Below are 13,519 nucleotides of genomic sequence, written 5' to 3' on the forward strand. Positions count from 1 at the left end.
AAACGGGTCTCCCGAAATGCCGCAGCGGCGGGGAAAGCGTGCCTTGCCTTCCTCCCCGGGAGCAGCAAACTCCCCTCGGCTCCCCCGCAGACCTATCGCTGCCTGCCTCTGAATAAATACACGAGCACAAAAGCAACTCCAAGCGCCGTGTGACCGCGCACGGAGGAGCCTCCTGTGAAAACACGCCACGGGGAGGCCCCGGGAGCGGGGCTTCCCGTCTCCCCCGTGCAGCGGACGGGCCGGGGCCGCGAACGGGGCCGGGGCTCAGGCCGGGGCCGTGCTGGCGAGGCGGCAGCAGCAGCACTGCCCTTTTCAATGCCTCCCGCAGCTCAGAGTGCTGGCAGGGCGCTGGGAGCGCCAGTGAATGTAGCCCCGCAGAGCCAATGAGCTGGGACCGGATGCGATATATCCTCTGGGACAACAACTGCTCTGTTCCTCTTCAGATCCACATGACGCCATTTACTGCTGCTTTTGCAGAGAGATCACCCTACCTCCTCCGGAAAGAAAAAAAAAAAGAGAGAGAGAGGGAGAGAGCGAGCAAGCAGAAAACCGGCGAGCCCCTACAGCTCAGATCTCAAATCTTCCTCCTCCTCCTCCACCTCCTCCAAACACACAACAACCACCACCACAAATCCGCTGCGCTTCCAAAACACCACCCCCCCCCCGCCCCGATTGCAAACTACAGAGCTGCCTGCAACACACGCTCGCAGAGGGAGCGAGAAAGCTGGAGGGAGAGAGGGGAACGGGAGCTTGCAGCAAGCAGCTTCTCAGCAGAACGGCTACATTGCACAAGCTGCTTTTTTGGAGGAGCTCAGTGGAAGAAAGCTCTGGGATTTTATTTTAGATCCGTTTTGGTTTGCTTTTGCTTTCCCCGTTCTCTTGATCATATGCAACAACAAAAAAAGTGACTTGGTATTGGCGATTCGGCCTCCTGTTCATTAAGGAAAAGTGTGTGAGACTGATTTTTTTTTTTTTAATTTTTTTTTTTAGGAGCAAGAAAAATCCACCCCCACACGGAGAGGTGTTTTTATTATTGTTGTTATTATAGTACATACGCGCACACACGTATTTATAATCGATCTGGGGAAAGAAACCTAACTTTGCTCTGGACTTTTTTTTTTACACGGTGATCATTCTTGCTCTAATTTGCAAGTTGGACTAAAGCAGAGTTTGGAAAAGATTTTTTTTTTTTTTTTTCGCTTTAGGGCTGGATTTATTTGCAAACCGCAGGAAGAAGAAAATACAAGAGAGAGAGGGGTTTGGTGCAGCGCCGCGATCACGGTGAGAGCCTTTTCCTTCTTTGCAAAACAAGCTTTTCAGTAACCTCTCCCTCCCTCCCCCCGACTTCTCCAAGAAAAGTCTTGGAAATGTTTGAGGCTGATCCCTTTTCCATTTGTACAGGTTCTCTCTTTCCCTCCTTCCCCTCTTCTTCCTTTCTCAGAGAGGAGCCGGAGGTGGGATTTTGGATCAGTTTCTCACTGGGGAGGCGGAGGTGGCGTGGGGGAGCTCCGCTGGGGTTTGCGGGCAGCATTGGGGGGGCGGAAGGCTGCGCGGGTGCGTAGGCATGCTTGCGGGGGCTGCGAGCAGGTTGGGGGGTGGTGGTGGAGGTGGTGTAGAGGACACGGACACTTCGGCGTGTTCTTACTGCTGCGGGGAGCCAAGGACGGGCGGTCCTGCGCGCTTCTACCTCTCCGGGTACGCGTGCGTTTGCGACAAACCCCGCGGGGAGGTGAAGGGAGGGCGCTGCGGGGATGGCGAGCGCCGGGGCTGTTTGTGCCTCCGACTTGGGGGAGAGCGAGATACCGTCCTTACAGTGCGTGATTTACGCCTGTCTGTAGTGGCGTCGGGTGATCCATGCAATTCGGAAGTGAGCGCACTTCTGATACAAATATATATGCGTTTGTGTACACGCGTATATTTCTCTTGTGATGAAATTAATTTAGTCCATAAGACGAGGAAAGTTCTTCTCTAGGTTCTTCTATGCAGAAGGCATGTGTGGAGGGGAAGGATAGCCTTACTTTATGCTTTTACTTTGTTTTTATTTGGTGGGTTTACTTTGTACTCCACACACCCCCCCCCCAAAGAAAAAAAAAAAAAAAAAAAAGCAAGCTGCTGTTCTTTTCAGCAAGGTATTTGTGTGTCAGTTTGCCCCACCCCGATGGTAAAGTCCCTTTTGCCCTAATCCATAGTCTGATCACACACTCAGCCCTTAATGGGGGTTTCAAAGCACTTTGAAAGAAGAGGAGGTGGTTAGTGTGTGTGCGGTGGAGATGGGGGTGGGGGTGCCTTGCACAGGCTCTGGAGACAAAACAGAAATTCACGGGCACAGAAGACTTCTCCCCGTTAGGCTTGCCTTCTCCTAGTCAGCGAGATACGGTTTTTTTCCACAGCATGCAAGAAGCCCCTTGCATTTTAAATTTACCCAAACGTGCCGAAGGCAAAACCCGGCCCCCTTACTCGCCTTTTTACCAATCCCAGATAGGAAGAGTTAGCAATCATGTCACTTGAGCTCTGCGAAAGAGTGGACTTTGGCTTTTGGAAGTGGAGAATCGTGTTACCACACACATGAACACACAAAAAGGCAAATGCTGCTTCTCTGGTCTTGGTGGATGGAAAGTGAGAAGGGCTAGGTCAGGGGAAGGAGAGACCTGCTCTCCCGTAAGAATTTTGGTGCAAACTTATGTTTGCAAATAAATGTGCCAGAGGTGTGCATCTTGTCCTGTTAGTGCATCAAGGGGAGAAGAAAGGAGGATCACCCTGATAGACCGATGTCCCGCTGAAAATGCCTTCTTGGGTCCCCTTAGGGCTGTGGCAGAGGGGGGCGGACTGAAGTTCAGGCAATTTGCAGCATATGCGTAAAATAAGAGGAGCTTTTCCAGAGGCTACCTTTGTGGAGCTGAATGGGTGCTTATGGCAAGGTGAGAGGGGGTAATCTGCCTCTCGCCCAACTGTCCCGGAGGTGTTGTCTCGACCGTCTCTAGGGCGCCTTGCTGTGCCCGGGAGAGGAAGGCTTCTTTAGCATCTCTTGAGGCGGGGGAGGGCATGGGGGGGAAGAGTTAAAAGGAAACGTGGGTTTGACTTTCCTGATAAGGCGGCTGCAGCAGCAGCCCCCCCTTCCTCCCACCTCCCAGCCCAGAGGATGTCTCCTGGTTATCTCCAGGTTGTCTGCACTTGCGGGGCAGCCGGCGGCGCCTGCGGTCGCGCTCCTGCGGGCCAGGGGCTGCCGCCTCCCACCTGCTGCGCGTCCCCTCCGCGTCCCCTCCGCGCCGGGATGGAGCCTACCAAGGGGAAGGGGGAGAAGCGCGGAGGCATCGCCTCCAGCTCCCACCTTGGCGTCTGAGGAAGCCTCCGCCAGCGAGACCGGTGTCGTCTGAAGCGCGTGCAGGTCAGGGTCAGCTTTGGTCTTGCACCGGGTTGTCATTTCTGGAGAGTCAGGGATGGATTCGGTATTACCTTTTCAGCTGGCTGAGTCTGACTAAAACACGGACGTGGAGGGCAGATAGGGCTACTAGAACCTCTCAAGGGTGGGGAAAGTATTTTAAGTGTTTTATGTTCTATTAATAGTTTCAGATGAGGAAATGTCTGCTTAGGCTTGTTGGTTGAAACTTTTTAATGGTGACGGTATTAATTTGAAGAAAACATAAGCAATGCTTCAAGACAAGTTTGCAAGTATTTTTTTAATTATTTTTTTTGGTGTGTGTGTGGCGGGGGAGGGTGGTGGAACACTGTAACATTAAACTCTCTGCCCAAACCCAGGATTTGGCAATATTTAAAATAGGTGGTCACTCTTCAAAGTTAGCTTTTTCTTTAATTAGTTTTTTTTTTAAGAAAAGAACTTCAGGAGAGGGCTTGAGGAGTTAAAAGGTTAAATGTTTTCCACTGCTGTTAGAATAAATGCGGTGTCTTGAGATATTCATTGTTAAACTATTTGGCTATATTTTATTATACTGCAGTATAGTATTATTGTTGGTAACTGATGTGTACAGAGTAACACTGTGGTGCTCTTTCTAGGTATAATTGAAGACATTGTGTGGTCCTTGTAAGAAGCTTGGATCCTGCTTGGGTTTTAATTGTAAAATATTGTTCAGAATTTTTGTATAGGTAATTGGATTTTGGAACTACTTTAAGATGTGATAAAAGCAAAGCAAATACTAACTAATTTAGAGGTCAATACTCGAAACTTTTGCATATCTGAGCATGGAAGTTAGTTATTTAAGAGTTTTTATCTTCTGGGTCTTTTACTGGGTTTCCATTTAAATTCTTAAGTCTGCCTTTCTGCTTTGTAGTTAATTGACCCTTTAAAGTAACATTTGCAATCAAGTAGACTTATTGGATGCTGGCATTGTTTGATTACATTATGCATGCCTCTGTCCCACAAACTACTCTTGGTAATATTTACAATTTGAAATGCAGTCTATGGAACTTTTTACACACTTTAAGAAAATAAAACTGTGGTAGCATTGCTTTTGTAGTATTGAGCCTTAAAATAACAATCACAGTGGTGTACACAAGTGTGACACACTAAAACACTGGAAAGATATTTTTACTTGTGCTGTTGAAGTTTTTGGTAGCACTAACTCATTTAATGTCTAACCTCAAACATTTTATTGCTATTTGGTGTTTTTCTTGGGACCATTGGTATTAAACTAAAATTTCCTATTTACATCATGTAAAGTTTAATGTGTAAAGAGACTAGCCTACCAAAATATTATCCTTTTTATTTAAAAAAAAAAAAATGGAGAATTATATGTCTGTCATCAGCAGGTCACATTACACTTGCTAAATACTTGTGGGCTTTTTTTTCTTTAAGTTTTTCACTAGCCAGATGTAAAAAGAAGAGTCACTTTAAGTGTCTGAAATGTGATCACTTTAAAGGCCATGATCGAACCAGAAGATGGCCTGGGAAGACTTAGCTAGCAGGCGCAATATGCAGATTTTCTAGAGACACAAGTTAAGATGAGTGGACCTAGAACAGAATCCTTTTAAGCTCTCCACAGGGCTAGGCAGAACAAACCAAGGGAAGGGCATCCAACTGACTGGCACCCATGCTCCGCCCTAGATGGGACTCCTCTATTTTAATGGCTGATGCATTACTTGATTGTGTGCAATGCTGTGGGATCCTGCAGGCTTGAAAGACTACTGTAGAGAGCATGAGACATGTTGCAATAGTGAATCCTCTCTTTCTCGCTCCAGGATTTCAGATGTGTTCTAAGCCTGCCGGGGTGAGCACGCTTCAAGGCACTGATGGAGACGAGAGCTCAGCACGGCAGCGGATCGCAGGCCTTGCTACAGGCTCGGCGTGACAGTGGGAGACCGCATGGGGAGCCCGACCTGCGGGATGTCCTGATGCAGCAGGTTCACGTGTTGTCGTTGGACCAGATCAGAGCCATCCGAAACACGAATGAGTACACAGAGGGACCTACAGTGGCTCCACGGCCCGGGGTCAAGACCGCTCCTCGGCTAGCAACCCAACCCAAAAATGAAAGGCCCCATGCCTTGCCTGAGCACCGTCATGTTAGCCGGATTCAGCACACGCAAGCACACACTTCTCCTCGGGCACCTCTGTCCCGGTCCATCAGCATGGTCAGCACAGGTTCACGGAGCAGTACAAGGACAAGTACGAGCAGTAATTCATCTGAACAAAGACTTCTAGGTTCATCTTCAGGGCCAGTTGCCGATGGGATAGTCCGAATGCAACCTAAGTCTGAGCTCAAGTCGAGTGAGCTGAAGCCACTGAGCAAAGAAGACTTGGGAGCACACAGCTACAGGTGTGAGGACTGTGGAAAATGTAAGTGTAAGGAGTGCACTTATCCAAGGACCCTCCCATCATGTTGGATCTGTGACAAACAGTGCCTTTGCTCAGCCCAGAATGTGGTTGATTATGGGACTTGCGTTTGCTGTGTGAAGGGCCTCTTCTATCACTGCTCTAACGATGATGAGGACAACTGTGCTGACAACCCCTGTTCCTGCAGTCAGTCGCATTGCTGCACTAGATGGTCTGCCATGGGTGTGGTGTCCCTCTTTCTGCCTTGCTTGTGGTGTTACCTACCAGCCAAGGGTTGCCTTAAGTTGTGCCAGGGCTGTTACGACCGGGTAAATCGGCCTGGGTGCCGCTGTAAACACTCCAACACAGTTTGCTGCAAAGTTCCCAGTGTCCCCCCCAGGAACTTTGAAAAGCCAACATAGCATCACTAGTCAGAAATACTAAAGTAGAAAGGGTTATTTTAACGTACATATGCAACCAACTAAGCAGCTGTGGTCTTGGCACTGTAGTTGAAGGGTTGGGTTTATACTTCACTGTTTGCAGTGAAATGCTTTGTGCTCTGTGTGCCATCTTAACTGATATGCTTGTTAGAGTCCAGCTAGTGGCATACAGGAAAAAAGAAAAAAAGGGATGCAGTACATTGTGACCCACATATTGCATAAGCTAAAGCAACACAGACACTCCTAGGCAACTCTATTGTTTGTGAATAGTACTTGCAAAATTTGTAAATTAGCAAATGACTCTTTTTTTTTTCATTGTTTTCTGCCAGAGATAATGTGCTATATTTTTGTATATATGATAATATTTTCAACTGTGAAAAGTAAGTGCTGTCATAAGACATGGCACAGTCACAAAATATTATACTAATATGTTGTACATTCAGAAGAATGTGAATCAATCAGTATGTTTCTAGATTGTATTTTGTCTTATGGAAACCTTCTATTGCAAGACTCTGATTTCCCTTTGGACTTCATGTATATTGTACAGTTACAGTAAAATTCAGCCTTTATTTTCTAATTTTTTCAACATATTGTTTAGTGTAAAGAATATTTATTTGAAGTTTTATTATTTTATAAAAAGAAATATTTATTTTAAGAGGCATCTTACAAGTGTCACCCCTTTTTATGAGGACGTCATAGTTGCTGCAAATAAGGGGTGAACGATGCATATGTTCACTATAAAATAGAAAATATATTAACGTTTGAAATTAAACTGGGCTACTTGTCATTTTTTAACCCACATTTATTCTGAATTGGGAAAACTGGTTCTTCTAGTTGCATGCTTCACAGTGATATAGTCACAGTAATAAGAAAACAAAAATAGAATTTTTGATTGTGTTTTGTTGTTCTTGTTTACTACTTTGAGAATAATGCAGGACCTTTGCTTCCTTCCTTTGCACAAATCTCCCATATACTGTTTATACAGCAGAAAAGAAAAATGGACGTAGGAAAATGCATTAATTCATTCCAGACTAGGACTAATAGGCACTGAAAGCTTGACCTATTCTGTAAGTGATGAGCTTTTGTGCTTCAAATAGGAAATAAGTAATCATTCACAAAAAATGTTAGGCTTGCATGGCTTTACTCAGAGAGACTGAGGGAAAAAAAGGAAAATTAATACACTCAGTGCAAAAAGCTTGCAAGATTATTTGTTAAAAGTAGAAGAATATGCCACAGGGAATGATGGATCTGAATGCAGTCCAGCCTTATGTCAAACATTTGCCTCGCTTGTAAGAAGAAAGTTGCTTGATTTGTCATTTGTGGCAGTTACCTTCCACTGAGGTCAAAATCCTTTTGCTGCCAAGTTTCCCACCGGAAGCCTAGAGAATGATTTACCTTTCTTTATTAACAAACTATCATTTCCTGTTCTGAGCATGTCTCTCCAAGTTTAGAGGTCTTAATGTTGAATTTTATTTATACGTTTCTTAAGCTGGCATTTAAGAAATACTTCTAAGTATTTTTAAGCTGATGCTTAGAGAAATCCCACAGCTTTTTCTGAACCCTCTCCAACAAAAGCAAGTTATAACTAATAAATTAAAAACTCACTAAAAGTTGAAAACCAGAGCAGTGGGTAAACGTTACATCTTTTCACCCCTTAATTTTCATCTGATCTGGCATTTGGGCTATTTTGCGTAAGGCTGTAGTACTTCAAGATGTTATGCTGTTATTGGTTATCAATCATCAGGTGAAATTAAAAAGTGCAAGTCCTGACTAGTTTGCAAAACAAAAATAGCTGGTACATGGGCCTTGTTATCTCTTTTTCCCCACCCCCACCCCCCCCCTTACCTCTGGTGAAAGATGTAAACAGGTTTTCTTTCCTCTGCACCAGCTGGCTGGATTGCTTTGGTATACAAAGACAAGCAATATATGTTTAGTCTTCTTGGTGGAATTTGCCGGGAAGAAGGTGGTTTATGTTCCCCAATCAATTTGTCCATGTGTAAAGTGCACCAGAATACTGTGATCGAGTGTTGGGGCATATACGTGGGATTGTGCTTGGCTGCTGATGAGAAGGGATTTTAATTATGTTTTCAGAAATTTTGTCCTTGAAGGGGTTAGTAACCATCATGTGCTTCCATTCACTGAATTTAATTCTTGAATTAGATTAGGTGCTTGTGCCTAAACTGTCCTGGCTTAGTCTTGCTGATTGAGAACAAACATGGGAGTAATCAAATAGTGTCTTTATTGGGGGACTCTTTGACCTTATGGTTATATTTTGGAACCTCCAAAACCCACTCCTTTCAGTAGGCAATAAACCAGTCTTTTCACTGTATTGATGAACTTGACAATACTGAAGACAATACCTTGTCTTTAGGGTGATTTATGTTTCAGTTAAGGAAGATCTCTCTGAGGATAGCTGAAGGTGAAATGTGAAGTATGGTTCAGCAGTGTAGCAGTCAAAGAGGGTGCAACTCCTAAGTCCTACTAGATAAAGTCTAGTATTAAAATTGTGAGTATGTATTTTGTGTGCAGCAAAAACTTTGACTACCTAGTAGATTCTAATGGAAAAGAAAAAACATCTTCTTGACTGAAACTTGAAGCTGTTCTTAATGTTCTTAATGTTCCACTTTCCACTTGGTTCTTAATGAGGATAAAGATGGCATCCTCCCCACCCCAGTAAAGCCCACTACCTGGGGTTACATTGGGTTTTCATCTGTGACACTTGGAAACAAGGACATGTGGGAAGATGGCATTAGGCACTGCCTATTGGGCTAACTATGGTACTGGGGTCTAGGCTTCAGTTAGTATGAATTAGTGTGTGTGTGTGCAGTGTACTCTTAACTGCTGGCTTTTGTACATTAGTTAACATCCTAATATTACACTTAATTAGATAAGGATTATTATGCTAAGGAAAACCAAAATCTTGCCTCAAACAGATTAGATTGCTTCAGTAAGAGTTGAAAGGGCTTTTCAAGTATATTGAGATAATGACATTAATGCATGCCTACTTTGTCTGTTGAGATAGGAAGCTGGAAGTCCAAGAAAGGAAAATTTTTCCATGCACAGGTTTTGAGGATAACTATGAAAATCATGTCAGATATATGTCATTTAGGAATTTGGTTTTAGATTGTTATTAAGATAGGAGAGAGGGAGGAAACCCTTACTATTGCCCCATTTGTTGTGTAGCTTTAATGTTCTGATTTGTTAAACTTCTATAAATTCTGAAGTTACTGTAAGGTTTACTTAGAGGCTTGCAGGATTGGGCTGATAGTTGATGTTAACAATGGAAACAAACAGATTTTTTTGGAAGTGTTTTTTTCCATATGATGTGTGCTGCAAATAAATACATCAAATTTGCTTCCACAGTAAATTAGAAATATCTATGGATATCCTCAAGCAAATTTTTTATTTTGCTTTATAGTGGTCTGAGGCTTGATTATAGTTATTTTTTGACAGTCATCCTAGCAGTGAGAAAAACAGATTCAAATGGAGAATAAAAAAGACCTAACACTTTAGATGGAAATAAATTGTGTTCTTAAAGGATTTGAGATCACTTTCAGGTCATTATATGCATATTCAAGCCAGTTACTAAATCAGTCTTCAAAAGCCAAAATTCTGCAAATAAGGAAGTGCAGTGGTTAAGGGGTCATGATGATTAACAAGGGGGTTGTTTTGCACTTTTTTACAAAACATTTAGCACAAGTGAGGGGAAGTGACTTGGTAGTAGCAAAGTACTGATCCCTCTTGCACACCATGAATAGCTGCTGCTTTTTTTTTTTTTCCTTTTACCATTTTATTATTTAATGTACAGTGTTACCTATGTCACGTGCTGCAGTAGAACATTCTGTTTATTTTTAGGAATTAGCTGTTGTGGAAGACAGATTTGTACAGTCTGTCTTGTCTCAGATGTTCCTAGATGGGTGCAGGTACAGCCAGTAATATTGATTTCATTTGCCGAGACTAATTTCTCAGTCAGTCATTGGAGCAGAGACCCAGAAAGAAATTGGCTGAATGTAAGAGCACACTTGGTTGAGTAATAATCTGTATGAATAACATTGGATAGGTATCTTACTGAAAATGTAAGCAACGTATTGGCTCATCTTAAATAAATCAGTTACAGGTTGGGATTGTAGATAGACTGCATCAGGACAAAGCACACCAAGTCCCTACCAATGAAAATACTCCTTGTTGATCCTGTTTACACAATCTGATTTCAAACTTGACATTCAGTAGTAAAAATTGATGTCTCACTGGAATCAGGACAGCTTGACATAGAAACTGTGCATATATATACTGCATATATATACAGCACATGCATACATACATATATGTATCTATAGATAGATATATAGATATATATAGTTTTTTTCTTCCAAAAGATGTCTGTTTCGGTTTGAAGAGACCCCCTATATGTTAGCCTAGTTTATTTCTTTTCATATTTCTTCTTTTTGGTCCCTGCCCCCTACCCTGATGTTTCCTAGTCATAATATATAAAGGTTTACTGCCACTTAGTAGCTCAAGAAGTGAAAGAAAAGGATGAAACATGCCTTTCTCACAAGTATTCTCTCTCTGAAAGTTTAAAACAAGATAGAATAAATTACTACCTTACCATACTTAGACTGCATTTAAGAGAGATATAAAGTGTTTTTGTTTTCATGTGACATAGAAATTCACAGTTCCAACAAACATATTTTAGTATGATTTTTATTATGTGAGAAGGTGTCTTTAGAAAGAGTTCTCATTTGCTTTAGCCTGTTGGCACTGTATTTCAGTTGAGAGAGATTGAAGTCTTACCAGTATAAAAGAGTAACCTGTCCTTCCTCTGTCACATCCACTGTTCAGAAGAGAGCTGATGCTCTCATGGGGCATGAGTAGCAATGATTTCACTTGTAGCAGGGTGGAACTTCAATGTTTTCAACCTTAGGAAAAGACAATAGGCACACTATCTGAAGTTTCTCTTTGCCTGTGCTGTGGGAAACTTTGTATTTTGCTCTAACTCAAATCCTGCAGAACATGTTAGTTTGTGGATAACATGTTGAAACTTTTAGACTAAAATGGTTTTGTTCCCATTTCAGTAGAAGTTACCCATAATCAGAAATTTTGACAATGTAGCCTACTATTCTGTAGGATTATTTATGGATATTTTATTACTTAGCAGTTACCTTTTAAAACAATTTTGCCAAGGGAGATAATCTGTTTTAAAAGTGTAAGATACTGTATGATCAGAGTAGCTTTGCTTTCCTGAAAGCCTGATGTTTAATTACGAAACCACTGGAGAGCCTGAGTTACATTGCAAGGGAAGGCACTCAATGTAAATCAGGTATTGGCGGCAGAAGTTCAGTTTGGAGACTGAGCTAGTACACAAGGGTGTATTGGGATAAATCACAAATTTATGGACGTAGCAAGCACCTTGCTTTAACTAAAGACACCCACCTTCATTTTATTGTGATTAAGCAGCAGTGCATATGAGCAAATCATAAATCATGGTTGTCAATATGATGATTGGTAAAAGAATACGTTGATGCTCTTTCAGCGTGTCTCAAAAAAAAACCAAAACCCCACACCAAAATGAGTAAATTCTAAACGACCATTCAAACTTAACATTGTCATCTTCAGTAATTAAGTCAAGTATCAAGGCTATAGCAGTCCTTGTGTCAAAATCAGTTGCACTGTAAATAAAATGCACTAATTGCTTATACCTAAACTATTCCTTTAATTAGAGAGAGGCAGTTGCACTTTAGATTTAAACATTGATTCAGAACTTTGTCAGCTTGCACTATAATGTTTTGGGTTTTTTAATTTTACCAATTTTCTTAAAGCACTGATGCTATTTCATGTTATATAAGACACATGTAAAAGATGCTGTACTGCTACGTATGCTGTCAAATACGCAAAGTGAACTGAGTTATCCTTCCCTCTCATCTTGCATAAACTACTGCAAAGAAGAGAAAATTTTGAAATGGTTTTGTTTGCTTTGGGTAATTTTATTTATGCATTTTCTCTAATTATTATAGACAGAGTGATAATTGAATGTTTTGTGATTCTCTTTTTTTTTTTTTTTTTTTTTTCCTCTCATTTATCTGGCACAGGAAGTATGTAAGGAGAGCAGTTAAGAGACTAAGAATGCACTTTGGGAATTTACCTAACAACTGCAGCTGCACTGAATAGTGAAGAAAAGCAGGAGCATCAATGTCTTCTTGCTGAATTCACCGAGTATAATGTACCTTTTAGCAGCAGGCTTTCTGTCTTCTACCTCGTCTGCTCTGCAGATGAACATTATGCAGTCATTTATCATGTATATGTTTTTATCCCTTAGTGATTTTTTTTCCTTTTTTGAGAAACACTGCATTCATGCTTTAAGACCAGTGCATGAGGATCCCGTAATATTTCAGCTACATCTAAAAGCTGTCTAACAGCACACTGCCTACTACTCTCAATACTGCTCTTGGGGAGGAACACGTTCCTCAAACCCCTTCATCTCAAGTGAAGAAAAAGACTGTGTAAGCTATTCTGAAATATGTATGGGCAGGGGGTGTAGGGGTTAATGGTATAAAAAGTGAACTTTACTTGATGACTGTTCCTGAACTTTCTCTCTAGCATACATACAATCACAGTACAAAGTCTGAAAGTGTGACAGTGTCCCTGGCCACCCCTGTACTAGTAAATCAGACAGTAGGTAGAAATGTTCCTAGACAATGGATTGCAACTGCTCACACTAGTGAAGCGTTAAGCCTCTCCCTGGTGTGAGTTAAGCATGTGCCAAAAAGTTCTCTCCCAAGCTTTTTCCCAGCATATTTCAGGACCTAAAATTTTCCAGAGTCATTCCCAAAAGCCAGCTTGCTAGCTGACTTTTAGAGTTTCCCCAGCATGGATGTTGTCCTTTCATGGCCAGCTGGAATGTGGAACATGTATATTTGTGGCCCAGGAGATCCCTCCTCTAAGTATCATCCCAAAGGAAATTCATTCATAAAGACAGACATCTTCATGAATTAAGATGACACAATCTAATCTTCAAGTAGTAACTTTATTGCACAGAAGCTGCATTTTTTTTAGGAAAGAGTAAGGCAGTTTGCAATATACCTTGTTAGAATATTGTAGAGTGTAGGTGAAAGGGCCTCTTACTCTAGTGTAGAGTAGCTACCTAAACTTAGAAATTGTTGTTTTGTATCAAACCCAAATCTGTATTTACTTGTTTGATTTGGGAAAAGGGCATTTTTTCTTTCTGCAGATTATTCCCTGAGTATCTACTGCCAAGTCATAAACCCAGACTTTTTCCCCTATATTTGTATTTCATTCATGAGCAAGCTTTCATATGTCA

At 42.0% G+C, this 13,519-nt stretch overlaps 1 protein-coding gene across 1 annotated transcript; it reads left to right on the forward strand.

Annotated features, from left to right (window-relative positions):
* Positions 1-381: 381 nt before the first annotated feature.
* SPRY2 (sprouty RTK signaling antagonist 2) lies at positions 382-6,976 on the forward strand. The gene is made up of 2 exons (XM_068170325.1): positions 382-1,281; positions 5,194-6,976. Exon 2 carries the CDS (start codon positions 5,245-5,247, stop codon positions 6,184-6,186), a length of 942 nt encoding a protein of 313 aa, XP_068026426.1. The 5' UTR covers positions 382-1,281; positions 5,194-5,244; the 3' UTR covers positions 6,187-6,976.
* The last annotated feature ends 6,543 nt before the right edge of the window (positions 6,977-13,519 follow it).

Source organism: Melanerpes formicivorus, unplaced genomic scaffold, assembly GCF_026170545.1.
Source record: "Melanerpes formicivorus ecotype bairdi unplaced genomic scaffold, bMelFor1.0.p_v2 SCAF_330, whole genome shotgun sequence".
NCBI lineage: Eukaryota > Metazoa > Chordata > Aves > Piciformes > Picidae > Melanerpes > Melanerpes formicivorus.

Coding starts and splice junctions, on each gene's coding strand:
- SPRY2 (XM_068170325.1), top strand. CDS start 5,245: ATGGAGACGAGAGCTCAGCACGGCAGCGGATCGCAGGCCTTGCTACAG.